At 48.4% G+C, this 24764-nt stretch overlaps 1 protein-coding gene across 1 annotated transcript in view; it reads right to left on the bottom strand.

The window, feature by feature from the left end:
• Nucleotides 1-22618, bottom strand: part of NRN1 (neuritin 1) — a 29939-nt gene extending 7321 nt beyond the window's left edge. Inside the window, exon 1 of the mRNA XM_069217387.1 lies at nt 22307-22618. Within this exon, the coding sequence (XP_069073488.1) occupies nt 22307-22361 (55 nt within the window). The 5' untranslated portion in view covers nt 22362-22618. The remainder of the gene's footprint in view (nt 1-22306) is intronic.
• Between the last annotated feature and the right edge of the window lie 2146 nt (nt 22619-24764).

Raw genomic sequence — 24764 nt, 5'->3', positions numbered from 1 at the left:
CCTAAAACACGTCCTCCCTAAAACACCAGCTGATATTACTAGAACACATGCTGCCTAACATTCCAAATCACATTACTAGAACACATCCTGTCTTACATCCATATAGACAACATTAGAACACATCCTGCTTTAAATCCAAACTCACATTAATAGAACCCATGCTGCCTAAAACCCCAACTCACACTACTAGAACACAACCCTGCTTACACCCTAACTCCCATTACAAGAACGCATCATGCCTTACTCCCCAACTCCCATTGCTAGAACACATCCTGCCTAGCATCCCAAGTCACATTACTAGAACACATCATGCAGTACATCGCTATACACACCCTGCCTTACATCCCCATGCACATTACTAGAACACATCCTGCCTTACATCCTAGCACATATTACTACAAGACATCCCGCCTTACATCCCAACTCATATGACTAGAATACATCTAACCTTACATTCCAACTCACTGTTAGAACACATCATGCCTTACGTTAACATCCTGACTTACACTCCTATACACATTGCTACAACACATCCTGCCTTACGTCCTAGTATATAATACTAGAACATAGCCTACCTAACATACCAACTGACACTCCCAGAACACATCCTGCCTTACATCCTAACACCCTTTGCTAGAATATATTCTGCCACATATACCCGTACACATTACTAGAACATTTGCTTTGCATCCCTATACACATTACTAAAACACATCCTGCCTTACATCTCATAAACATTACTAGAACACATCATGCCTTACATACCTATATACATTTTTAGAACTCATAATGCTTTACAATTCAGCAAACATGACTAGAACACATCCTGACTAAACCCCCCATCTCATACTGCTGGAACACACCCAGCCTGAAATCCCTATTCAAACTACTAAAACCCATCATGCCTTACATCCCGGTACACAATTCTAGAACACACCCTGCCCTACATTCCAACTCACATTACTAGAACACATCCTGCCTTACATCCCAGCACACATTACTAGAACACGTCCTGCCTTACATCCCCACACACATTACTAGAACACGTCCTGCCTTAGATTTGAACTCACATTACTAAAACAAACCCTGCCTTACATTCCAACTCACATTACTAGAATACATCCTGCCTTATATCCCAGCACACATTACTAGAACACATCCTGCCTTACATTCCAACTCACATTACTAGAACACATCCTGCCTTACATCCCTTCAGACATTACTAGAACACGTCCTGCCTTACATATCTATACACATTACATGAGCACATCATGTCTTACATTCCTATGTACGCCCTGCATTACATCCCCATACACATTACGAGAGCACATCCTGCCTTACATCCCAGTACACATTACTAGAACACATCCTGCCTTACATATCTATACACATTACATGAACACATCATGTCTTACATCCCTATGCACACCCTGCCTTACATCCCCATACACATTACTAGAACACTTCCCACCTTACATCCCCATACACATTACTAGAACACTTCCTGCCTTACATCTCTATACACATTAGATGAACAGATCATGTCTTACATCGCTATACACACACCCTGCCTTACATCCCCATACACATTACTAGAACACTTCCTGCCTTACATCCCAGCACACATCACTTGAACACATCTTCCTTACATTCCAGCTCACATCACTAGAACAAACCCTGCCTTACAGTCCAACTCACATTACTAGAACATGTTGTGCCATACATCACAGCGCACATTACTTGAACACATCCTGCCTTACATTCCAACTCACATCACTAGAAAAAACCTTGGCTTACATTCCATTTCACATTACTAGAACAGGTCCTGCCTTACACCCCAGCACACATTACTAGAATACATCCTGCCTTACATATCTATACACATTACATGAACACATTGTGTCTTACCTCCCTATACACGCCCTGCCTTATACCCCCATACACGTTACTAGAACACTTACTGCCTTACACTTCTATACACATTACATGAACACATGTTTTACATCCCTATGCACACCCTGCCTTACATTCCAACTCACATTACTAGAACACGTCCTGTCTTACATCTCTATACACATTACTAGAAGACATCCTGCCTTACATCTCTATACACGTTACTAGAACACATCCTGACTTACATCCCAGCACACATTACTAGAACACGTCCTGCCTTATACCCCCATACACATTACTAGAACACTCACTGCCTCATATCTCTATACACATTACATGAACACATCATGTTTTACATCCCTATGCACACTGTGCCTTACATTCCAACTCACATTACTAGAACACGTCCTGCCTAACATCTCTATACACATTACTAGAACACATCCTGCCTTACACCCAGCACACATTACTAGAACACGTCCTGCCTTATACCCCCATACACATTACTAGAACACTTACTGCCTCACATCTCTATACACATTACATGAACACATCATGTTTTACATCCATATGAACACCCTGCCTTACATTCCAACTCACATTACTAGAACACGTCCTGCCTTACATCTCTACACATATTACTAGAACACATCCTGCCTTACATCCCAGCACACATTACTAGAACACGTTCTGTCTTACATCCCCATACACATTACTATAACACTTCCTGCCTTACATCCCAGCACACATTACTTGAACACATCCTGTCTTACATTCCAACTCACATCACTAGAACAAACCCTTCCTTACATTCCAACTCACATTACTAGAACAAACCCTGCCTTACATTCCAACTCACATTACTAGAATACATCCTGCCTTATATCCCAGCACACATTACTAGAACACATCCTGCCTTACATTCCAACTCACATTACTAGAACACATCCTGCCTTACATCCCTTCACACATTACTAGAACACGTCCTGCCTTACATATCTATACACATTACATGAACACATCATGTCTTACATCCCTATGTACGCCCTGCATTACATCCCCAAACACATTACTAGAGCACATCCTGCCTTACACCCCAGTACACATTACTAGAACACATCCTGCCTTACATATCTATACACATTACATGAACACATCATGTCTTACATCCCTATACAAGCATTACTAGAACACTTCCCACCTTACATCCCCATACGAATTACTAGAACACTTCCTGCCTTACATCTCTATACACATTACATGAACAGATCATGTCTTACATCACTATACACACACCCTGCCTTACATCTCTATACACATTACTAGAACACTTCCTGCCTTACATCCCAACACACATTACTAGAACATGTCCTCCCTTATACCCCCATACACATTACTAGAACACTCACTGCCTCACATCTCTATACACATTACATGAACACATCATGTTTTACATCGCTATGCACACCCTGTCTTACATTCCAACTCACATTACTAGAACACTTCCTGCCTTACATCTCTACACATATTACTAGAACACATCCTGCCTTACATCCCAGCACACATTACTATAACACGCCCGCCTTACATCCCCATACACATTACTATAACACTTCCTGCCTTACATCCCAGCACACATTACTTGAACACATCCTGTCTTACATTCCAACTCACATCACTAGAACAAACCCTTCCTTACATTCCAACTCACATTACTAGAACACGTCCTTCCTTACATCCCAGCACACATTACTAGAACACATCCTGCCTTACATATCTAAACGCATTACATGAACACATCATGTCTTACATCCCTATGTACGCCCTGCCGTATATCCCAGCACAGAACACATCCTGCCTTACGTAACAGCACCCATTACTAGATCACATCCTTCATTAGACACCTTCACCCACAGCATGTGGATGGTACTACAGATCCCATACAAGTGCCTCATACCAATACACTTCTACAACACAGCACGCCCTGCACATTAAAACTCACCTATTACAACACAGTATGCCTTAAAAGCTATGATCAAGCATTAAAAATGCAAAAAGAACAGATGATGGATGGAATGCTGAACAATGCAAACATTCACCCCCAGTCACAAAGATATGGCTGTACTCCATCAAACTGCCAGACCAGAGAACCTGGTCTGGGAGTTCAGGCTAGACTGTTCCCATCGGGAACAGGGTCAAGACTGATTTGCATATGGCTGGGTCCAGACTGGAAAGGGATGGAGAGCAAAAAAACGTATGAAATAAACCCAGATCTCTGACTTGGGTTAATACTTGATTTGCTCTGCATTCCATCCATCAACTTTTCTTTTTGCAGTTGTCACCGCAAGTGGAAAGGGTATGCCCAGACGTGGGTCCTGTGCTCACTATGCCTGCATATTCAAGCTACCCTGGCTGAAGAGGGGTGATACCCCCGAAACTGGTTCAAGAATGCTTGTTTCTGGTCCAGGGAGGACCTGGTCTGGCAGTTTGGGCTGGACTGTTCCCATTGGGAACAGCGTCAAGACTGATTTGTATATGGCTGGGTCCAAACTGGAATGGCAAGGTGAGCAAAAAAACTGATGGATTAAACCCAGATCTGTGACTGGGGGTGAATGTTTGATTTGTTCTGCATTCTCTCCATCAACTGTTCTTTTTGCAATTGTCACCCCAAGTGGGAAGGGTATGTCCAGATGTGGGTCCTGTGCTCACTATGCCACCAGATTGAAGCTAGCCTGGCTGAAGAGGGGTGATACCCCAAAACCGGTCCCATGATGCTTGTCTGTGGTCCAGGGAGGACCTGGTCTGGCATTTCGGGCTGGACTGTTCCCATAGGGAACAGGGCCAAGACTGATTTGCATATGTTAAATCCAAACTGGAGTGGCATGGTGAGCAAAACAACTGATGGATTAAACCCAGATCTGTGACTGGGGATGAATGTTTGATTTTCTCTGCATTCCGTCCATTAACTTCTTTTTGCAATTGTCACCCCAAGTGGGAAGGGTATGCCCAGACATGGTTCCCGTGCTCACTATGCCACCGGATTCATGCTAGCCTGGCTGAAGAAGGGTGATACTCTGAAACCGGTCCCAGAATGCGGGTCAGGGAGAACCTGATCTGACAGTTCGGGCTGGACTGTTCCCATGGGGAACAGGGTCAAGACTGATTTGCATGTGGCTGGGTCCAAACTGGAATGGCATGGTGACCAAAAAAAACTGATGGTTAAACCCAGATCTGTGACTGGGAGTGAATGTTTGATTTGCTCTGCATTCCGTCCATCAACAGTTCTTTTTGCAATTGCCACCCCAAGTGGGAATGGTGTGCCCAGACGTGGGTCCTGTGCTCACTATACCACCAGATTTAAGCTAGGCTGGCTGAAGAGGGGTGATACCCCGAGCCCGGCCCCAGGATGCTTGTTTCTGTTCCAGGGAGGACCGGGTCTGGAAGTTCGGGCTGGAATGTTCCCATGGGGAACAGGGTCAAGACTGATTTGCATATGGCTGGGTCTAAATTGGAATGGCATTGTGAGCAAACAAACAGATGGATTAAACCCAGATCTGTGAGTGGGTGAATATTTGATTTGCTCTGCATTCCGTCCATAAACTGTATTTTTTGCAGTTCTCACCCCAAGTGGGAAGGGTATACCCAGACGAAGGTCCTGTGCTCACTATGCCACCAGATTCAAGCTAACCTGGCTGAAGAGGGGTGATACCCCCAAAACCGGTCCAAGGATGATTGCTTCTGGTCCAGGGAGGCCCTGGTCTGGAAGTTCGGGCTGGACTGTTCCCATGGGGAACAGGGTCAAGACTGATTTGCAAATGGATGAGTCCAAACTGGAATGGCATGGTGACCAAAAAGACTGATGGATTAAACCCAGATCTGTGACTGGCGGGAATATTTGATGTGCTCTGCATTCCGTCCATAAACTGTTCTTTTTGTGGTTCTCACCCCAAGTGGGAAGGGTATGCCCAGACAAAGGCCTGTGCTCACTATGCCACCAGATTCAAGCTAGCCTGGCCGACTAGGGGTGATACCACGAGCCTGCTCCCAGGATGCTTATTTCCGGTCCAGGGAGGACCTGGTCTGGCAGTCCGGACTTGACTGTTTCCATGGGGAACAGGGTCAAGACTGATTTGCATATGGCTGGGTCCAAACTGGAACGGCATGGTGAGCAAAAAAACTGATGGATTAAACCAAGATCTCTGACTGGGAGTGAATGTTTTATTTGCTCTGCGTTCCGTTCATCAACAGTTCTTTTTGCAATTGTCACCCCAAGTGGGAAGGGTATGCCCAGACGTGGGTCCTGTGCTCACTATGCCACCAGATTTAAGCTAGGCTGGCTGAAGAGGGGTGATACCCTGAGCCCGGTCCCAGGTTGCTTGTTTCTGGTCCAGGGAGGACTGGGTCTGGCAGTTCGGGCTAGACTGTTCCCATGGGGAACAGGGTCAAGACTGATTTGCATATGGCTGGGTCTAAATTGGAATGGCATGGTGCGCAAAAAAACTGATGGATTAAACCCAGATCTGTGACTGGGGTGAATATTTGATTTGCTCTGCATTCTGTCCATAAACTGTATTTTTTGCGGTTCTCACCCCAAGTGGGAAGGGTATACCCAGACGAAGGTCCTGGGCTCACTATGCCAGCAGATTCAGGCTAGCTTGGCTGAAGAGGGGTGATACCCCCAAAACTAGTCCAAGGATAATTGTTTCTGGTCCAGAGAGGACCTGGTCTGGCAGTTCAGGCTGGACTGTTCCCATGGGGAACAGGGTCAAGACTGATTTGTATATGGCTGGGTCCAAACTGGAATGGCATGGTGAGCAAAAAAACTGATGGATTAAACCCAGATCTGTGACAAGGGGTGAATGTTTGATTTGCTCTGCATTCTCTCCATCAACTGTTCTTTTTGCAATTGTCACCCCAAGTGGGAAGGGCATGCCCAGATGTGGGTCCTGTGCTCACTATGCCACCAGATTGAAGCTAGCCTGGCTGAAGAGGGGTGATACCCCAAAACCGGTCCCAGGATGCTTGTCTGTGGTCTAGGGAGGACCTGGTCTGGCAGTTTGGGCTAGACTGTTTCCATAGGGAACAGGGTCAAGACTGATTTACATATGGTTAAATCCAAACTGAAGTGGCATGGTGAGCAAAACAACTGATGGATTAAACCCTGATCTGTGACTGGGGGTGAATGTTTGATTTTCTCTGCATTCCGTCCATTAACTTCTTCGTGCAATTGTCACCCCAAGTGGGAAGGGTATGCCCAGACATGGGTCCTGTGGTCACTATGCCACTGGATTCAAGCTAGCCCGGCTGAAGAGGGGTGATACTCTGAAACCGGTCCCATCATGCTTGTCAGGGAGAACTTGATCTGGCAGTTTGAGCTGGACTGTTCCCATGGGGAACAGGGACCAGACTGATTTGCATATGGCTGGGTCTAATTTGGAATGGCATGGCATGGTGAACAAAAAAAACTGATGGATTAAACCCAGATCTGTGACTGGGGTGAATATCTGATTTGCTCTGCATTCCGTCCATCAACTGTTCTTTTTGTGGTTCTCACCCCAAGTGGGAAAGGTATGCCCAGACGAAGGTCCTGTGCTCACTATGCCACCAGACTCAAGCTAGCCTGGCTGAAGAGGGGTGATACCGCAAGCCTGGTCCCAGGATGCCTGTTTCTGGTCCAGGGAGGACCTGGTCTGGCACTCCAGGCTTGACTGTTTCCATGGGGAACAGGGTCAAGACTGATTTGCATATGGCTGGGTTGAAACTGGAATGGCATGGTGAGCAGAAAAACTGATTGATTAAACCCAGATCTGTGACTGGGGTGAATATTTGATTTGCTCTGCATTCCGTCCATCGACTGTTCTTTTTGCAGTTCTCACCCCAGGTGGGAAGGGTATGCCCAGACGAAGGTCCTGTGCTCACTATGCCACCAGATTCAAGCTAGCCTGGCTGAAGAGGGGTGATATCCCAGAAAGCGGTCCAAGAATGATTGTTTCTGGTCCAGGGAGAACCTGGTCTGGTAATTCGGACTGGACTGTTTTCATGGGGAACAGGGTCAAGACTCAAGACTGCTTTGCATATGGCTGGGTCCAAACTGGAATGGCATGGTGAGCAAAAAAACTGATGGATTAAACCCAGATCTGTGACTGGAAGTTAATGTTTGATTTGCTCTGCATTCCGTCCATCAGCTGTTTTTTCTGCAATTGTCACCCCAAGTGGGAAGGGTATGCCCAGATGTGGGTCCCGTGCTCACTATGCCACCAGATTCAAGCTGGCCTGGCTGAAAAGTGGTGATACCCCAAAGATGGTCCCAGGATGCTTGTTTCTGGTCCAGGTAGGACCTGGTCTAGCAGTTCGGGCTGGACTGTTCCTATGGGGAATAGGGTCAAGACTGATTTGCATATGGCTGGGTCCAAACTAGAATGGCATGGTGAGCAGAAAAATGATGGATTAAACCCAGATCTGTGACTGGGGGTGAATGTTTGAGTTGCTCTGCATTCCGTCCATCAACTGTTCTTTTTGCAAGCATTAAAAACAGCATGCCTCATGTGCACGGAGTTCCCACAGTAAAGCCTGTCTTGTACCCCAATGCAAGGCCACTGCAGAACATGCTTTGCACCCACAAAAAAACCCACAGCAGTATGTGCATTCCTACTGCTAGAAAGCTTGGCCTACTTCACAATTCACACCCACTACAACTGACCTTGGCATTCTACTTTGAAAAGATCCCACAGCAAACAGGAAGCTTGATACCCTGACGGATGCCCCACAGAACAACCCGCCTCATCCCAATTCACCTCTGGTACAGCACAGCCTGCCTAACATCCCGATACACACGTACCACAATGAAGCCTGTTTCAAATACATACGCCCCCACAACAGCCGGTAGAATACACACAGATATGACACAATGTATTCAGCCAAACCCCCTTTACAATTTGGAAAAGCACATCCACGTCTGTACAGCCTGCCTACTACAACCCTGCTGGTCTTGTAAACATGGATTACAACACTTCCTACTTTATACCTCATGCAGATTCAACATAAAAAACAACGCTTATTTAAACGTAGTAGTATTAAATTATGGTTCTATTAAAATCATTATTTTTCAAATGTATTTTTGTTTTCATGGATATCACAATTCTCATTGTTATAACAACAGTAATAATAATAATAATAATAATAATAGCAGTAATGCAACAGTTTTAATCATAATGAACAAGCCAGACACGAATTGCTTCATAAAATCCAATATACTGCGTTTTTTGCCCGCCGTTTCCCTGCCCAAAATTTCCCATACTTATCCAAGCTTGACAACATATATGCCTTCTGCTGCGCCTTATTCGTTTGTCATCATAGTGTATCTGAGGGTGAGCTGTGACACGTTCAAGGGGGGCGTCAGAGTGAGCGGCTCGATGTCTGCTTTCTCTTTAACCAGTGCGATCTGGTTCAACGAACAAGCACCGCACTGTCTGCTGCAGCCTTCTTGGGGATTTTAGAGAAGGCCATGACGAAAAAACGTGAGTTCACACCAGCTCGCTAATTGCCACATGGATTAAAAAAAAACACAAAAAACCTCGACGCAGCATTTATTTTGCACAGATGGCACGTCTGGTTGGCGCACGAGAGCTGGCCAGCATAGCATTCTGGGGGACAATTCCACTCGTCTCCTTTTGCTGCCTTAAGATTCGCCACCCACTACGTAGTTCCCCCGACAGGAGGAATCCACGTTGTAGCGGAAATGCTCTGACGTCAGCTGCAAACGCTGCCTCCTGGGGCGGGAAGCGGGGGAATGGGCTGTGAGCGTTTCATTCTTAACCACCGACGCCTTGTCTGTCAGTGAAGCCGCCGTGAGGCAAACCCTAACCTAACCGGGATGCAGCGGAATCCTATTTTACAGACAGTGCTTGAAAGGGAAAAATAAAAGTGCAGGTACTCTGTAACAGAGTACCTGCTTGTTTCTGAGAAGTGGCGGTACTCTCCAATTAAAAGTATTATGGTTTTCTTCAGAAGTGCAAGTACTCTCCCTCTACAAATAAAAAGGTGTCGGTACTTCGTACCGGCCCATTTAAAGCAGTGCTGAAAGACAGCAAACCGCGGCGCTGCCCAATCACAGACACCAGGCTATCTTATACAGGAGTCGCCAAACTACAGGAAATACCAAAACACAGACCCTAAGCAACTCAGGACAAGAGGTGCCAGACTACAGCAAAGATCGAAGCGCAGATAACAGCATTAGAATTTAAAACACAGAGACCACGCCATAATATGCAACTAACAGCAGTAGAGATCAAAACTGACACACCACGCTGCTCCCCTGTGCGAGAGACAGCAAACAGCAACAGAGTTGAAAACACAGAGACCAATCAAACCTATGCAAGAGACAGCAAACAGAATTAGAGCCTGAAGCACAAATAACTGGATATCCAATGCAAAAGGCAGCAAACAGTAGCAGAGATCAAAACGCAGAGACCAAGGTATCCCATGCAAAAGGCAGCAAACAGCATAGATCCCAAGGCATCCTGTGCAAAAGGCAGCAGAAAACACCAGAAGCTGAAACGCTGATACCGGTTAAAGCGTGCAAGAGGTGTCAGGCTACAGCGGATATCACAGCACATATACAGGAGGTAGCAAACAGCAGCAAAGATACCAGGCTATCCTATGCAAGAGGCAACAAGAAGCCCAAACACGTAGATGCCAGGCTACAACTCAGAACAAAGCACATAAAACAGGTTATAATATGAAAATGTGTCGGACTAATGCTCGCGGACCTAAACACTGACTCCAGTCGATCTGGGCAGGAAGCAGCAAACTACATCACAGGCTAAAACACCAACACCAGGCTACCCTGTTCTGTTGTAAAAGAGGTGTCAAACTATTGCAGAGATCAGAATCCAGGAAACAGTCTCTACTATCATTATACTGACACCAAAGGGTGGAGGCCGAAACAATACCAGAGACCAAAACACTGAAAACAAGACATATCAAAGTATGGCAAAAAAAAAATGCAGGCACCAGATATGCAGGAGGCGCCAAACATCAGCAGAGGTAAAAACTCAGGCACCAGACTATCCTATGAAGGAAGCAGCAAGTCATATACGTCTAATCACAGTGGATAACGTATTTAACGGGCGCTATCCTACAGAACGAAGACCAGCCTTCCCTTCCCAGAAGGCAGCAACCTACAGCAGATGATAAAAAATCAGACAACAGAATGCCCTTTCAATGCACCAAACCGAACATTTAAGGAAACACGGGTGCCTGGCTACCGCAGCAACGTACAGAACACATACAAACGTCTATCTCATGCACAAGGAATCAAATTATAACAAACGACAAAAACGATCACCTGGCTCTCCCGTACAAGAGCTCACAAACGGCAGCTCGTGTCCAACCACAGACATCAGACAACCCCATACAGGAGTCAACATACTACACTAGGAAGCAAAACGCAGGCATACCTACATCGAAATAAGCAGAAATTTGTCCGTTTCAAGGCTTATATTTGTAAGTGAAACACCGAACCAAACTCTATTAAAATAATTCTGCATTATAAAGCAAATAGCCTCTTCTTACTACCCATTCAGCGATTTTTATAATCTAAAATATTTAATATTTAAAAAAAAGAAGAAAAAAACACTTATCTGACTAAAATCGTGCTTAGGGCATCGATTTTATTTTAAAATTGAAATGAGTCGGTTTTGAAAATAAATGAACGACAAGCGGCCCTCCCTCTAAATCTTGATAACATTGTAAAAAACAGACACGGCTTCCTACCGCTGGTCCCGACTGGGTGCCACAGCCCCGGTCCTCAGCCTCGGGCGTCTTTTATGGCTGCGGGTGCCGGGCAGCAACGATCCCGCAGCCGGCCCTTTAAACACAGAAGACCAAATGTTCACGCCGGGGGTACACCAAGACACTGACAGAAGGCAATTAAAAATTACGCCACTTGTATTTTCCTTGACGATTTGTACTCCACTGTATTTGTGTACATCTTTAATATTATGTCTTTACGTCGGTGCTCCCGTTAATACTTTGTCACGTTCTACCCAAAAATGCACCGACCTTGACAATAAATGCGACAAGGCTCCCGATATAGAGCAATTTGTTGATCCTTGTGTGGAAAAGGGCGAATTCACTGTGTAATCTCTCACAAGTCCTGGCGGGGACGGTTGGCTGGTTTGCAAAAACAACGGGTCTGCTGCCTGTGCCAGGGTCTGGCCTGGGTTGTGTTTTATGATGCCCCCCGAGTAACATGATGATTACCACTCTGTCGCTCAGGTTCCGCATCCGCTCTACAAGGAGCAGTGTCCTTTCTCTGCTTCAGTATCAAAGGCGACAAAAATCAGCTTTCTGTGGATTTTATGTTTCTGATTTGTTGATTTCCTTCGTGAGTGGAATGTATTTGCAGAGTGATCTGTCTTGTGTTTGTGTTGCAAACGCCCTTGAACTGTAGACGCTACGGCGAGTTAGAATAACCACACGTTGACACGTCGGGCGCGATTTTAGCATTTAGAAAAATACACAAATACACAATGTTGGAAAGTGTGTTTTCTATCTTTAAAATATAGAATAATTATATGGCCCATTTCCTGGAACTTTTAATGCCCAACTGAAAAGAAAACCGACATTTCAAAGAGGAAGGTACAGGGTAGGTTGTAGTTATTCCACAATATCTGGACCAGCAGCGAACGCCCTGCCACCGAGGTATGTGGTTGTGTAGAGAATGAACGTTTCAAGTTGTCTTTCTGCAGACGGTGGCGCAGTGGGTGCGCTGTGCTCGGTGTTACTAAGTAGGGCTGCCAGGCCCTCCACTCCGTGCCCTGCCCCGCCCCCTGCCAGCCCTCCGAGGGACTAGTGGGTCCCTGGTGGTGACTGGTGAGCGTCTTCATCAGCTCAGGGAGTGTTTATCTGCGAGCAGTGATTGACAGCCTCTGATGGGCGGGAGCGAGGAGTATTCAGGGCACGTGCCGCTCCCTGGTGTGAGGGGGAGGGGAGCAGTGCACGACCCCAATCTCCCCTCCCCGGTCAGCGCTGAGGTTACTACTTTGTATGGCAGGGCCGGAAAACACTGTAGCGCCCATTTCTGCAGGGCTCCGTGACATAAATCAAAATAACGCCCCCCCCCCCATCCGCAGAATGTGTCTTGGGTGGACCACTGGGTATCAGAACTAGGGGCGTAGCTTGGGAAGGGAAGGGGTTGGGGTGTTACACATCCCTAACAGGTGTATTTTTTGCTGAATAGTTGGTTAGAGGTGCTTTCAGTGGGGTATGGTGAGGTGTCTGGCGTATTTCAGTTGGGATTTTTGCAGGCACCCACTGACAACAACAGACACTCACACACTTTCTGTCATCTCTGTTTTAAAAGCCTTAAAAATGTTATTTTAGAAATGATGTTTCTCTCACTTAGTACTTCTACCAATCCGCATTCATCGCCCTTCCCACTGCCTTTTAAAACCCTCTTATGCGCCCTGCATGTCGCATAACGTCTTTTAACATTACATGCCAGAGTGATTGTGGGAAATCTGAAGCCCCCTTCCAATCTTACTGACCAAGGTACGCCTCCGCTCGTATCTCGCAGAAATTGATGAAAATCTGGACCCCACTAAAAGCATGAGCCCACCTGAAGAGGCGCGCCCCCCTGTGCCGCACATGGTGCAGGAGCCAGCTTATGCTCCTGCCCCCAACTCCGAGTTTAATTAGGGATGGGCGGACCACGTGACACTCTTAAGTGCTGGTTGGGTGAGGAAAGCTTCGTTCCACAGAGAAACATACCCCCCCCCCAAACCAGAAAGTTACAGGGCGAAGGACAAGTGGGCGAGTGGCCACTTCCCTGTGGGGACCCTTTGGACACGTCTAAAACCTAACCAAGGAAAGCAGGTCGCAGCACTTCGACTCCGCCAGAAGGAAATGCACGTCACTCCAAAATCCCGTGCCCTGAAAATACGATATTCTTATGTAGGCAAGAGCACTTTAAGTCAGTGCCTGTGTGAGTTGGTCGGGGAGGGCAAGAGGACATTTTGGAGTGTGCCGCAGCCCAGGGAGTAGTAGCCAGAGAGTTAAAATGCCCCCTTCTCCCCACCGGCCTTTAACAATTAGGCAGCGGCCGATGGATTGGTCTGACAGGTAAGTGTGTGGGCTTTTATTTTATTTTTGTTGGCCTGTGTTATGGTCTGCTGGGGTTTACTGCTAATTTCCCCAATATTAAAACAAATATTGATTGAAGCAAGCTCAAATCTACGCAGTCTTCCATACCTCGCAAACAAAAAAAATATTAGTTCAGAACTGTCCCAATTTGGAAACATGGGACACTTTTCTTCAGCTTTCTAATTCACTAATGGGATCCTATTTTCAGTCCGAGTTCGATCCTAACCTCTCATCACTTGGAGCAGGCAAAGTGCACAAGCTTTCGAAGAATGTCTTTCACCCCCTTTGCACACATTTACACTTTCAATCATTAACCCTGCCATCTATCCATTCATCCTCCTGAACATTCCTCAGATTTCCATCTGTCAAATGTATGTATCCTTCCATCCATCTTTACCCAAACTGTTCATTCTTCCACCCATCTTTCATTCACCCATTCAAGATCCTTCAACTCTGCCATACATTATTTCACCCTTTCGTCAATCGATTCATCCATCCTACTGGTCACCTTTCTTCCCCTTCAGTTTCCTTCCACTCTCCTCCCTCCTGTTTTTCCTTTCACCTTTCTAGCTACTCAAATGTTTTCTCCTTTATTGCGGGTTTTCCCCTCTTTTCATTAGTCCTCTTTTTCTAGCGCTGTGCATGCCAACCCAGGCCTACAACCCTCTTTCATTGCATTGCCCTGCCTGCAGTTTATTAGCATTATCTCTGAAAACATGCAGCCAGAATAGGCCCAAAGACAACTAATAAGGTTTAAGTGGGACACAGCTCTTCAGCCCATCAGACCCATCAGGCCCAGTGGTAGCCCTCGCTTAAGCTGCTAGAGTGGAGGGCGCCCTGTGCCACTGATGGAAGCAGACAGTGGGGTGAGTATGACAGAGCAGGGTGGATGAGAGGGAGAAAATGGTGCAGGATGAATGTGAGGTACGCAAGGGGAGCAGGGCGAATGTCAGGAGTAGATGGTGCAGGAGGAAATTGTGCAAGGTGAGTCAACACAGCCAGGGAGTTGCAAATCCACCTTCTGAAAGAGAAAGGCCAGCCTGGAAGCAGATGGTGCATGGTGAGTGCGTAGAAGCAGATTGTGCATGGTGGGTGCACAGAAGCAGATTGTGCATGGTGAGTGCCGCGGTACAGAATGTGCACAGTGAGTGTGTGGAAGCAGATAGTGCATGCTGAGTGCAGTGCACAGAAGCAGATGGTGCATGGTGACTGCGCGGAAGCAGATGTTGCATAGTGAGTGTGGGGAAGCAGATGGTGCATGGTGAGTGCGCAGAAGCTGATAGTGCATGGTGAGTGCTCAGAAGCTGGTGGTGCATGGTGAGTGTGTGGAAGCAGATGGTGCATGGTGTGTGCACTCAACCAGATAATGCATGGTGAGAGTGCTGAAGCAGATGGTGCATGGTGAGTGCGCGGAAGCTGATGGTGCATGGTGAGTGCGCAGAAGCTGATAGTGCATGGTGAGTGCTCAGAAGCTCGTGGTGCATGGTGAGTGTGTGGAAGCAGATGGTGCATGGTGTGTGCACTCAACCAGATAATGCATGGTGAGAGTGCTGAAGCAGATGGTGCATTGTGAGTGCACCAAAGCAGATGGTGCCTGGTGAGTGCGCAGAAGAAGGTGCATGGTGAGTGCGTGGAGGCAGATGGCGCATGGTGAGTCCGCCCAAGCAGATGGTGTATGATGAGTGTGCAGAGCAGATGGTGCATTGTGAGTGCGCATGGGCAGATGGGCCAGGTGAATCTGTGGGGGCAGAAGGTGTAGGTGAGTGTAAAGAACAGATGGTGGTGGTTGCTGTAGCAGACTGTGCAGGGTGAGAGCTGAAAGAAGACAGTGCATGGAGAGTATTAGGAGCAGAAGGAGGAGAGTGAATGTGTGGGAGTAGACGTTGCAGAGTGAGTGAGTGGGAGCAGACTGTGCAGGGTAAGTGAGTGGGAGCAGATAGTGCAGGATGAGTGCGTGGGAGCAGACGGTGTAGTGTGAGTGCGTAGGAGCAAACGGTGCAGTGTGAGTGCTCAGGACCATACGCTGCAGGGTGTGTGCTTGGGACTAGACAATGCAGGATTAGTGCACAGGTGGAGATGGTGGATGGTGAGTTCTCAGAAGCAGACAGTGCAAGGTGAGTGTGTGGGAGCAGATGTGCCAGTGTGAGTGTGTGGGAGAAGATGGTGCAGGGTGTGTGCACAGGAGCAGTCAGCGCAGGGTGCGTGCGCAAGAGAAGAAGGTGCAGGGTGGCTGATGGTGCAGGGTGAGTGCCTGGGACTAGAAGGAGCAGGGTGAGTGCAGAAGGGCAGATGGTGGGGGGGAGTTCTCTGATGCAGATGGTGCAAGGTGAGTATGTGGTAGCAGATGGGACAGTTTGAGTAGACGGTGCAGGGTGAATGCATGGGAGCATATGGTGCAGACTAACTGTATGGGAACAGACGGTGCAGAGTAAGGTGCAGATGGTGAAAACTGAGAGTCAACAGCAGACAGTGCAGGGTGAGAGTCAGGAGGAGACGGTGCAGGGTGTCAGGACCACACAGTGGAGAATGAGAGTCAAGAGCAGATGGTGCAGGGGGTAAGTAGCAGACAGCTCATGATGTAATGAGCAGACGGTGCAGGGTGTCAGGAGAAAACGGTGCTGGGTTTTAGGAGCAAATAGTGTAGGGCAGAAGTCTTCAAACTGGGGGATAGGCCCCCCTAAGGAGGCCCCAAGTGATCCTAGGTGGGGGCGCCAGACTCTGGCCAAAAGAAGCATTATACAGATAACAGGACTTTGTTTTAAGCAGAAGCATGTTATTGCATTTAAAAAAAGGTAACAGTACTTAACTGCAATGTTTAAATAGGCCTAGATATAAATAAACACTGGCATACTTATAAAATAATTGTGAAAAACTCTGAATGGGGGGGCAAGGATTTTTATTTTTCAACTGGGGGAGCGCTGCATTAAAAAGTTTGGAGACCAGTGGTGTAGGGTGTCAGGAGCAGACGATGCAGGGTGTAAGTAGCAGATGCAGGGTGCAAGGAGCAGACGATGCAGGGTGTAAGTAGTAGATGGTGCAGGGTGTCAGGAGCAGACAGTGCAGGGTGTCAGGAGCAGACGGTGCATGGTGCAAGAAGCAGACGGTGCAGGGTGCCAGGAGCAGACAGTGCAGGGTGTCAGGAGCAGGCGGTGCATGGTGTCAGGAGCAGACAGTGCAGGGTGCCAGGAGCAGACGGTGCATGGTGTCAGGAGCAGACAGTGGAGGGTGCCAGGAGCAGACTGTACAGGGTGCCAAGAGCAGGGTGTTAGGAGCAGGCGGCGCAGGGTGTCAAGAGCAGACAGTGCATGATGTCAGGAGCAGATGGTGCCAGGAGCAGACGGTGTATGGTGTCAGGAGCAGACAGTGCAGGGTGCCAGGAGCAGACGGTGTATGGTGTCAGGAGCAGACAGTGCAGGGTGCCAGGGGTGTATGGTGTCAGGAGCAGACAGTGCAGGGTGCCAGGAGCAGACGGTGTATGGTGTCAGGAGCAGACAGTGGAGGGTGTCAGGAGCAGACGGTGTATGGTGTCAGGAGCAGGGTGTTAGGAGCAGGCGGTGCACGGTGTCAAGAGCAGACAGTGCATGATGTCAGGAGCAGATGGTGCAGAGTTCCAGGAGCCGACGGTGCAGGGTGTCGGGAGCAGACAGTGCATGATGTCAGAAGCAGATGGTGCATGGTGCCAGGAGCAGACGGTGTATGGTGTCAGGAGCAGACAGTGCAGGGTGCCAGGAGCAGACGGTGTATGGTGTCAGGAGCAGACAGTGCAGGGTGCCAGGGGTGTATGGTGTCAGGAGCAGACAGTGCAGGGTGCCAGGAGCAGACGGTGTATGGTGTCAGGAGCAGACAGTGGAGGGTGTCAGGAGCAGACGGTGTATGGTGTCAGGAGCAGGGTGTTAGGAGCAGGCGGTGCACGGTGTCAAGAGCAGACAGTGCATGATGTCAGGAGCAGATGGTGCAGAGTTCCAGGAGCCGACGGTGCAGGGTGTCGGGAGCAGGCAGTGCAGGGTCAGTGTCAGGAGTAGGTGGTGAAGCGTGTCAGGAGCAGCCTGTGCAGGGGCAGTTCTCGCAGCCCAAGGTGAGTGGGCCCTGCTGCTGAAAGAGCCGGATCGGCCTGGTTTGTTCTTGTCTCACGGTTGACTGAGTTCGGACTCGGTCAATTGATTCGGATGTAACAAAAAGGAAAACATCCCCGTCCCCGCCAGGCCGCTGGTGTCACTGGAGCAGAACCGAGCCCGGCCGTTTATCTCATCGACGACGCTGCGGGTGACGCGAATTAGGCGGAATTAACGACTGCGGAGCTGTGTGCGGAGCTTGTTTCCTCCACGGTCCAATGCGGCGCGACAGGGCCCAGTGGGACCTCGGGGAGCTGCGCGATGATCCGTCCATCGGACGAGAGGGGGTGCGACTAAGCATCAACACACCGAAGACACTGGCCCGCATGCCTCATACTCTACCCCAAATATATGTTAAAGGTGGTAGTCACGCATCAATTCACTCACGAGCCGCGTTCAACTATCCACCAATTCATCCAGCGTGTTCAGGGGTCTGGAAAGAGCTTCCAAGCACAATCCCGACTACCCTAAAACTAGACACCGGGCTCAGTGGACTCAAAACCTATGTCGGTCAGTTAAATCCATGGGTTCGAATACGGGCAGGTCTACTCCGCCTTTTATCTTCTTGGCATCGAAAGCGCGAGCTTCCCTAAGTTAATAATAAACACCAGTTAACTAGTGCCAGGAAACCCTGGGGGTTTGAATTGCACTTTCACAAATACACACGCCGTGTTATTTTATAGTGTATCCCAGGAGTATGCGCTGCATGGGTGGCCGATGTGCCCCACCCCACAGGTGTAGGGTGCGCAGGGGGTACCGAATCATACTCGGTGCCTTTTTAAACCATCCGTTCAGCTGGAAGAGAAGACCCGGAGTGTGGTTTCATTACATAATGCAAAAAGAAATGGAAGTGCGGTGGGGGTGAGAGGGGTGGGCGGAGATAGCGATGACAGAAGAGTGGGTAGGGGTTTAGAAGGGACGTACTTGGCGAGTAGTGGGAGGAAGGGAGGAAGCTTGGGGAGCGAGGGAACTAGAGGGGAGGCAGGAAGATTGCACAGAGAGGGTTGTGCGGCGATGGGTAGGGGTTGAGAGAGGTAAACTATAGAGAAAAGAACCAAAAAAGGTGGGAAGACTGCGGAAACGAGATAGATAGATAGATAGATAGATAGATAGATAGATAGATAGATAGATAGATAGATAATTCGAGAAGCGGATAGACAGACACAGCCAAACAAAGGGGCAACAGCATGAAGTTTATTCTAAATATTCTGAGGTAATCGGTGCAGACCCTTGTTCTGGCTCGCCACCTTCCGTAACCCTCGGGGACTAAGGTATGTGCGTGTCTTTTCTAAATAAACCGCTGCAGAAACAATCTAGAAAGAGCGCGAAAAGAAGCCCATAAGCACAGAACATCTTCCTCAGATGCCGAGCGTACAGAACCGACGACAAAGGGTCGCGTTAGAACAGAAACTAAACCCACGGATGATGACAGGAGTAAAATGTCCTCTGTACATAGGTGCAGGCAGGCAATGTTTACTCATCCTCCTGCGTTCTACTATAACTCTCTTTTGTCTACTACATGGTGGTCCGTGGGTGTGTTTATACGTTCTGTTTATTTCAAACTACACCTTGAACCAACTCAAAACGCTGTCCGCAATCAAACATAACCGCAGCCGGGAACAGACAGATGCAAACATTCACCGCAGGGACAGAAAATAACCAGCCGACCGAATTAAAGACGAGCTTCAAAGCAAAAATACCTTTGAAAAACATAAACGGTGTTCTCGTTTTGTGCGCCTTGGCACCACTGGCCAAGGCGCTAGTTAACCCCTTCCTCGACATTGGCTGCAGGGTGACCCGTCTGCTGGTTCTTAATGAAGAACCGTGTCTGAAAAGACGGGGGACTCCCTGCCCGCCCCAACCGCTCCATCACAGAGACTGCTTTGCAGACAGCTCTGCTGATAACTCTCACTGCATACTTTCACTCGACTCGTCAGCGCCTAATTACCCCTGCTTCGAGATACTTTTTACCGTCAGAAATCCACTTGCTCTTTGTTATTTGTGGGTGATTTCAAAATGATGATATATAAACCATATATATATATATATATATAGTTAGTACGAGTAATAATAACAAAAACCAGTACGGATACTGAATACTAATACGACTAAAAATAACAAGAAGATGTTTTGTGACAGAAATTTGGTAGGTTGTATAGCTCATTTCCTAAAAATTGAGTGCATTTCATCTATAAAAGGAGGTGTAAAGCCCATCATCCTCGTAAACAGAGTTTACACAGCAAAGGAGACAGAACAAAACAAAATCTGGAATCAAAGATAAAAAGATGGCCAATTCTTGGTAGGCGTAAACATATTTTTATAAACGCTTTTTGTGTAGATGAAGCGCTCTGTTTTCAGCAAGAGTGATGCTACTGTCCTCTGACACACTTGTTCACGATTTTTTTTTTAACTAAATACCAGCTCTCCATAGTCTGTGTATTGGGGGGGAGGGCGTCGTTCTCCTGGTGACCTTGACACCGGTCATACTCAGAGGATACACGCCTCTCCCCTGGGTTTTGTTCCTAATAGGATCGAGGCGCTGGAGGGTGTGAACTTGTCATTAAAAAACGATTTTTCACGAGATTAGGCAGAGAGGTGCCAACAGGCAATAGGCAGTGGCGGGCGGCAGGAGCGCGGCGGTGCCGTAGTCAGAAGACCTGTGGGTACCAGAGCCCCCCTCCCCGTAGGGATACCACGGCTCTCAGGTCCCATCTCCATGGGTTCACGAGTCAGAACAGAAAATGTAAAAATACTGGGGGAAGGATGGGTGAGCTGTCATCTCCGGCTTAGTCAGGGAACAGTGAACAGACGAGAAACGGGGGCTCCTTCTGAAAACAGCACATGCTTTGACATGTCCCTCTTAACTAAACACGAGAGGGGTCTCCCTATTGGACAGATCCTGCAGAGGAAACGGATAGGGGGTGGGCTGGTAGCACCCCCTTACACACGACCGTGGCTCCAAAATGAGGTCAGAACCAGCGGCTCCATTGCAGTCCTATCTTGGCACCCCTGCCACAACGAAACGGAGGTAGAGACGTTTTACCACAGAGGCAACCACCGCTGTGAGCACGAAACAGGGAGCGGAGGGTCCGGACCTTAGAGAATCACCCGCAAAATATATCCATTGCAGATTCACAGCCGAAGAAACGGAAGAGGCACACGCGGAATCATCGAAATGGCGAGATTCGTAAAAACGAATAAGCTGATATCGACTATTACTAACAAAGAGATTACAAAAACCCTTTAAAAAAACAAAAAGATTGCCATTTTCTAAAATGACGCTCATCGTATCCTTCTCAATCTGTAGATATGATCCTTGTATATATATTTTTCCAAGGGGAGAAATGTCCTTTCACTGTTGGCTTTACTGAAGTGATATTATTTGAAGGGTTTGTTGCACAGCTTTATGGACCTTTAAGCTGTCTACAACTTCTTATAAACCAAAACGATAAAAAGTCTTTGAATACATCTCACGCTCTTTAATCACGGTTACAGTTCCTAGTGGTGCCTACGTCCCTACACAAAAACTCCCCATACATTATTCGTTAACCACCTCTCCCGTCCACTTTACGGACCACTACTGCTCTGCAATAAAACATTCCTACTCGAAATGTGTCGAGGCTGTTAATTACATAAATGATCAAATGGCAGTATGTGGTAAGCGATTTAATAGCACCGATCAAACACTCAGGAACAGGAAGGAAAAGACTACACACGGAGGCCGGCTTTTCGCATGCCCCTCTCTTCAGTGCCTCAAGTCTCGGCAGTACGTGCCTCGAGCATCCTGTAGCGCTTCCCTGCATCCCAATCGCACTCGGCACCGCCAGGCACGCAGATTGCATATTCATCGCTTATGCATTAAATATGACCCAGACTGGACAAATATGAATGGGATCGGGCTTGGGAAAAAAAATACACGGCAATACCGCACTACTATTATTACCCCCCCCCCCCACACACACACAACTACACACACACGTTAAAATAAAACAAATAATATCTACATGTAATAAAGACCTGAATGAGCATGCTGCAAACCAGCATGACCCCTGATAGACTCTTTCTTCTTCCATCCTGCAGAGACCCTGAAATACTTTTTTCGCCCCATTCCCCTGCATCTGCCCCCCAGTTCCCCCAATGACCCGCGAGTCACTTACCTAGCTGCACCGCAAGGATCAGTGAGACGTATCCGCCGTTCCACTTAAGTCCCATCCTACAGTGAGTACAACCATTGGAGAGTGCCGAGCTTAAAGAGTTGGCTAAAAAAGCGTGGGGGGAGAAGGAAGAGCCGGCATCGCCGAAGAGCAGCGGCGGCCGCGGTGTGGGTGCAGCCGGGGAGCCCGAGCAGTAAAGGAAGGAGAGGGAGAGTGGGAGAGAGGGTTAGAGGATTCGAGAGAGCCCGGGCGGTGCAGCTCGTGGCAGTGGGGGGAGCCTGGCCAGGCCGCGCCCACCAGCAGCACTGGCTGACCCGAGGGGCGGGCTCTTCCGGCGGAGGGAGGAGAGGTAGGTGTGTGTGTGTGTGTGTGATGGGGGTGGGGCTACCTTGCCCAGTATGGAGGTGAGGATGCTGCTACTGAGGTGGAAAGAAGGAGTTTTACTGTCGCATATGGGAGAGGCAGGCTAGTAACCCCCCCCCCCAGAGGAGGTTCCTATTGTTAAGTAGGAGAAGGGGAGCACTACTACCAGGGGAGGAGTCTACTACTGAGACCGACTGGGGTCTTTTCTGAGAAAGGAGGGTGGAGGGACCCTTGATACCGGGGCTGCAGAAGAGAGGTCCACCCTGCCTGGTCAGGGAAGGAGACCAATTCGGCGGAAGGGAGCCACCTTGTGCCCACGGGTTCCAAGGGGTGGCCCCAGTGCAGAGGAGGAGAAGGGAGCTCCCCCCTCCCCAGGAGGATGCAAGGGGTGGAACCAATGCCGGGGAGGAGAGGAGGACCACACTGTAGGAGGGGGTGGGTGGGAGTCCCCACTGAAGAGGAGGATCGCTCTGCTGCAGGAGACATCAGTTGATATGCGGCCTGTAATGGAGTGTGGCCATTTAGAGCCATCACAAGACACCGTCATTCAGACATCTTTGGATCAGCTCATCCTACTCCCCCTTCCCCCACCTCCCCTCACAGGAGCACCCCCAGGGGACGGGGAGCTCAGTACTTCTCCGCATAACACCTAGAGAAAACCCTACAGCACTTCTCAGTGCGGCAGGCGGAGACTGGATGGAATCTAACATCTGAAACTTCAGTCGTCCCCCTTCCCTCGCTGCATCCCCCACACTTACGGTCACTGCTCCCCAAACCCCATCGCCACAGCTCCCGATGACTTCTTCCCAGTGCATCAGCCTTCACACAATCCATCCCCACTGCATTCCACGCCACCACTCTTCCACAAACCCCCATCCTGTGCCCCACAGACCCCTTCTCCACTGCCCTAACTACCCCCCTTTAGATGACTCTCAATGTCCTCCTCTTCGCCCTCTCGCCCCCAAGGAGTTCCACATCCCACTCGCACCATTCACTCTCGATTAGGGACATGCACACCCGCAGTCCCCAAACCAAACCCTGCTGGACCCAAACTAAGCCAGTTCTGTTAACCCTTCGATATCTCTTACCGATTCGATCATTTGTAACTCCCCGCTCCTTTTTCATTTTCGCAGAAAAAATATGACAATCGTGTTTTTTTTGTTGTGCAACACGAACTTTGCCGTTTACTTGTGCCAGTACTTCAACAGTGCTCTGCCCATCTTCGGATATTTATGATATGTTTCGAGTAATAATCGACTGTGCCTGAGGACATTTTTTTACTCAAGTGTGCGATTTATGTCTCCGGTTACCTACTTGCAACGCGAACGTCCGGAACAAGGCCCTGCGGCATGGTTTGTCTCTGCTCTCTGTCTCTTTAGTCGCACACACTCTCCCTCTCTCATAGTCGCACCTCGCAGAGACTCACATACAGCACCCACGCTGCCTCTCTCTCTCGCACACTCCTTTACGCACACATCAAGTCTACCTCGCTTTTTCTAGAACACACACCGACTTTCATAGCCGCACCTCAATCAACCACACACTCCTTCGCACACGCATTCACTCTGCCTCGCGCTCTCTTCCAGTCACACGAGACAAACACTCTTGCACACACGCCACCTCTCATAGTAGAACAGTGCACACGCAAACACCCACACTGTCCCTCTCACGCATACATTCACTTCACGTATACATTCACTCTACCTAGCTCTTTCGCACAGGCACACAAAAGGCACTCTCGCGCACATGCTCCTTGTCATAGACGCATTACTCACACTGCCTCTCCCTCACACAGACTCTATCACACCCACGCTTACTCTGTATTACTGCCTCACACGCACACCAAAAACACAAAAGTTGACGCACACATTTCACCTTTCTCACAGTGGAACCTCAAAGACACACACGTCGACACTGTCCTCTCCCACACACTGCGCACACATTTGTTCTGTATCCCTCTCTCACACACACTCTTTCATGCCCACACGTACCCTGTCTCGCCCTCTCTCGCACACACAAGCACGCTCGCACACATGCCCCTTTCGCTGTTTCTTTCTCACTCAAACCTGGATTTCACTTCTTTAACCCTCAACCAAAC

Source organism: Pleurodeles waltl, chromosome 2_1 (genome assembly GCF_031143425.1).
Source record: "Pleurodeles waltl isolate 20211129_DDA chromosome 2_1, aPleWal1.hap1.20221129, whole genome shotgun sequence".
NCBI lineage: Eukaryota > Metazoa > Chordata > Amphibia > Caudata > Salamandridae > Pleurodeles > Pleurodeles waltl.
The sequence above is the reverse complement of the archived record's forward strand: the minus strand, read 5'-3'. Positions and strand labels throughout refer to the sequence as shown.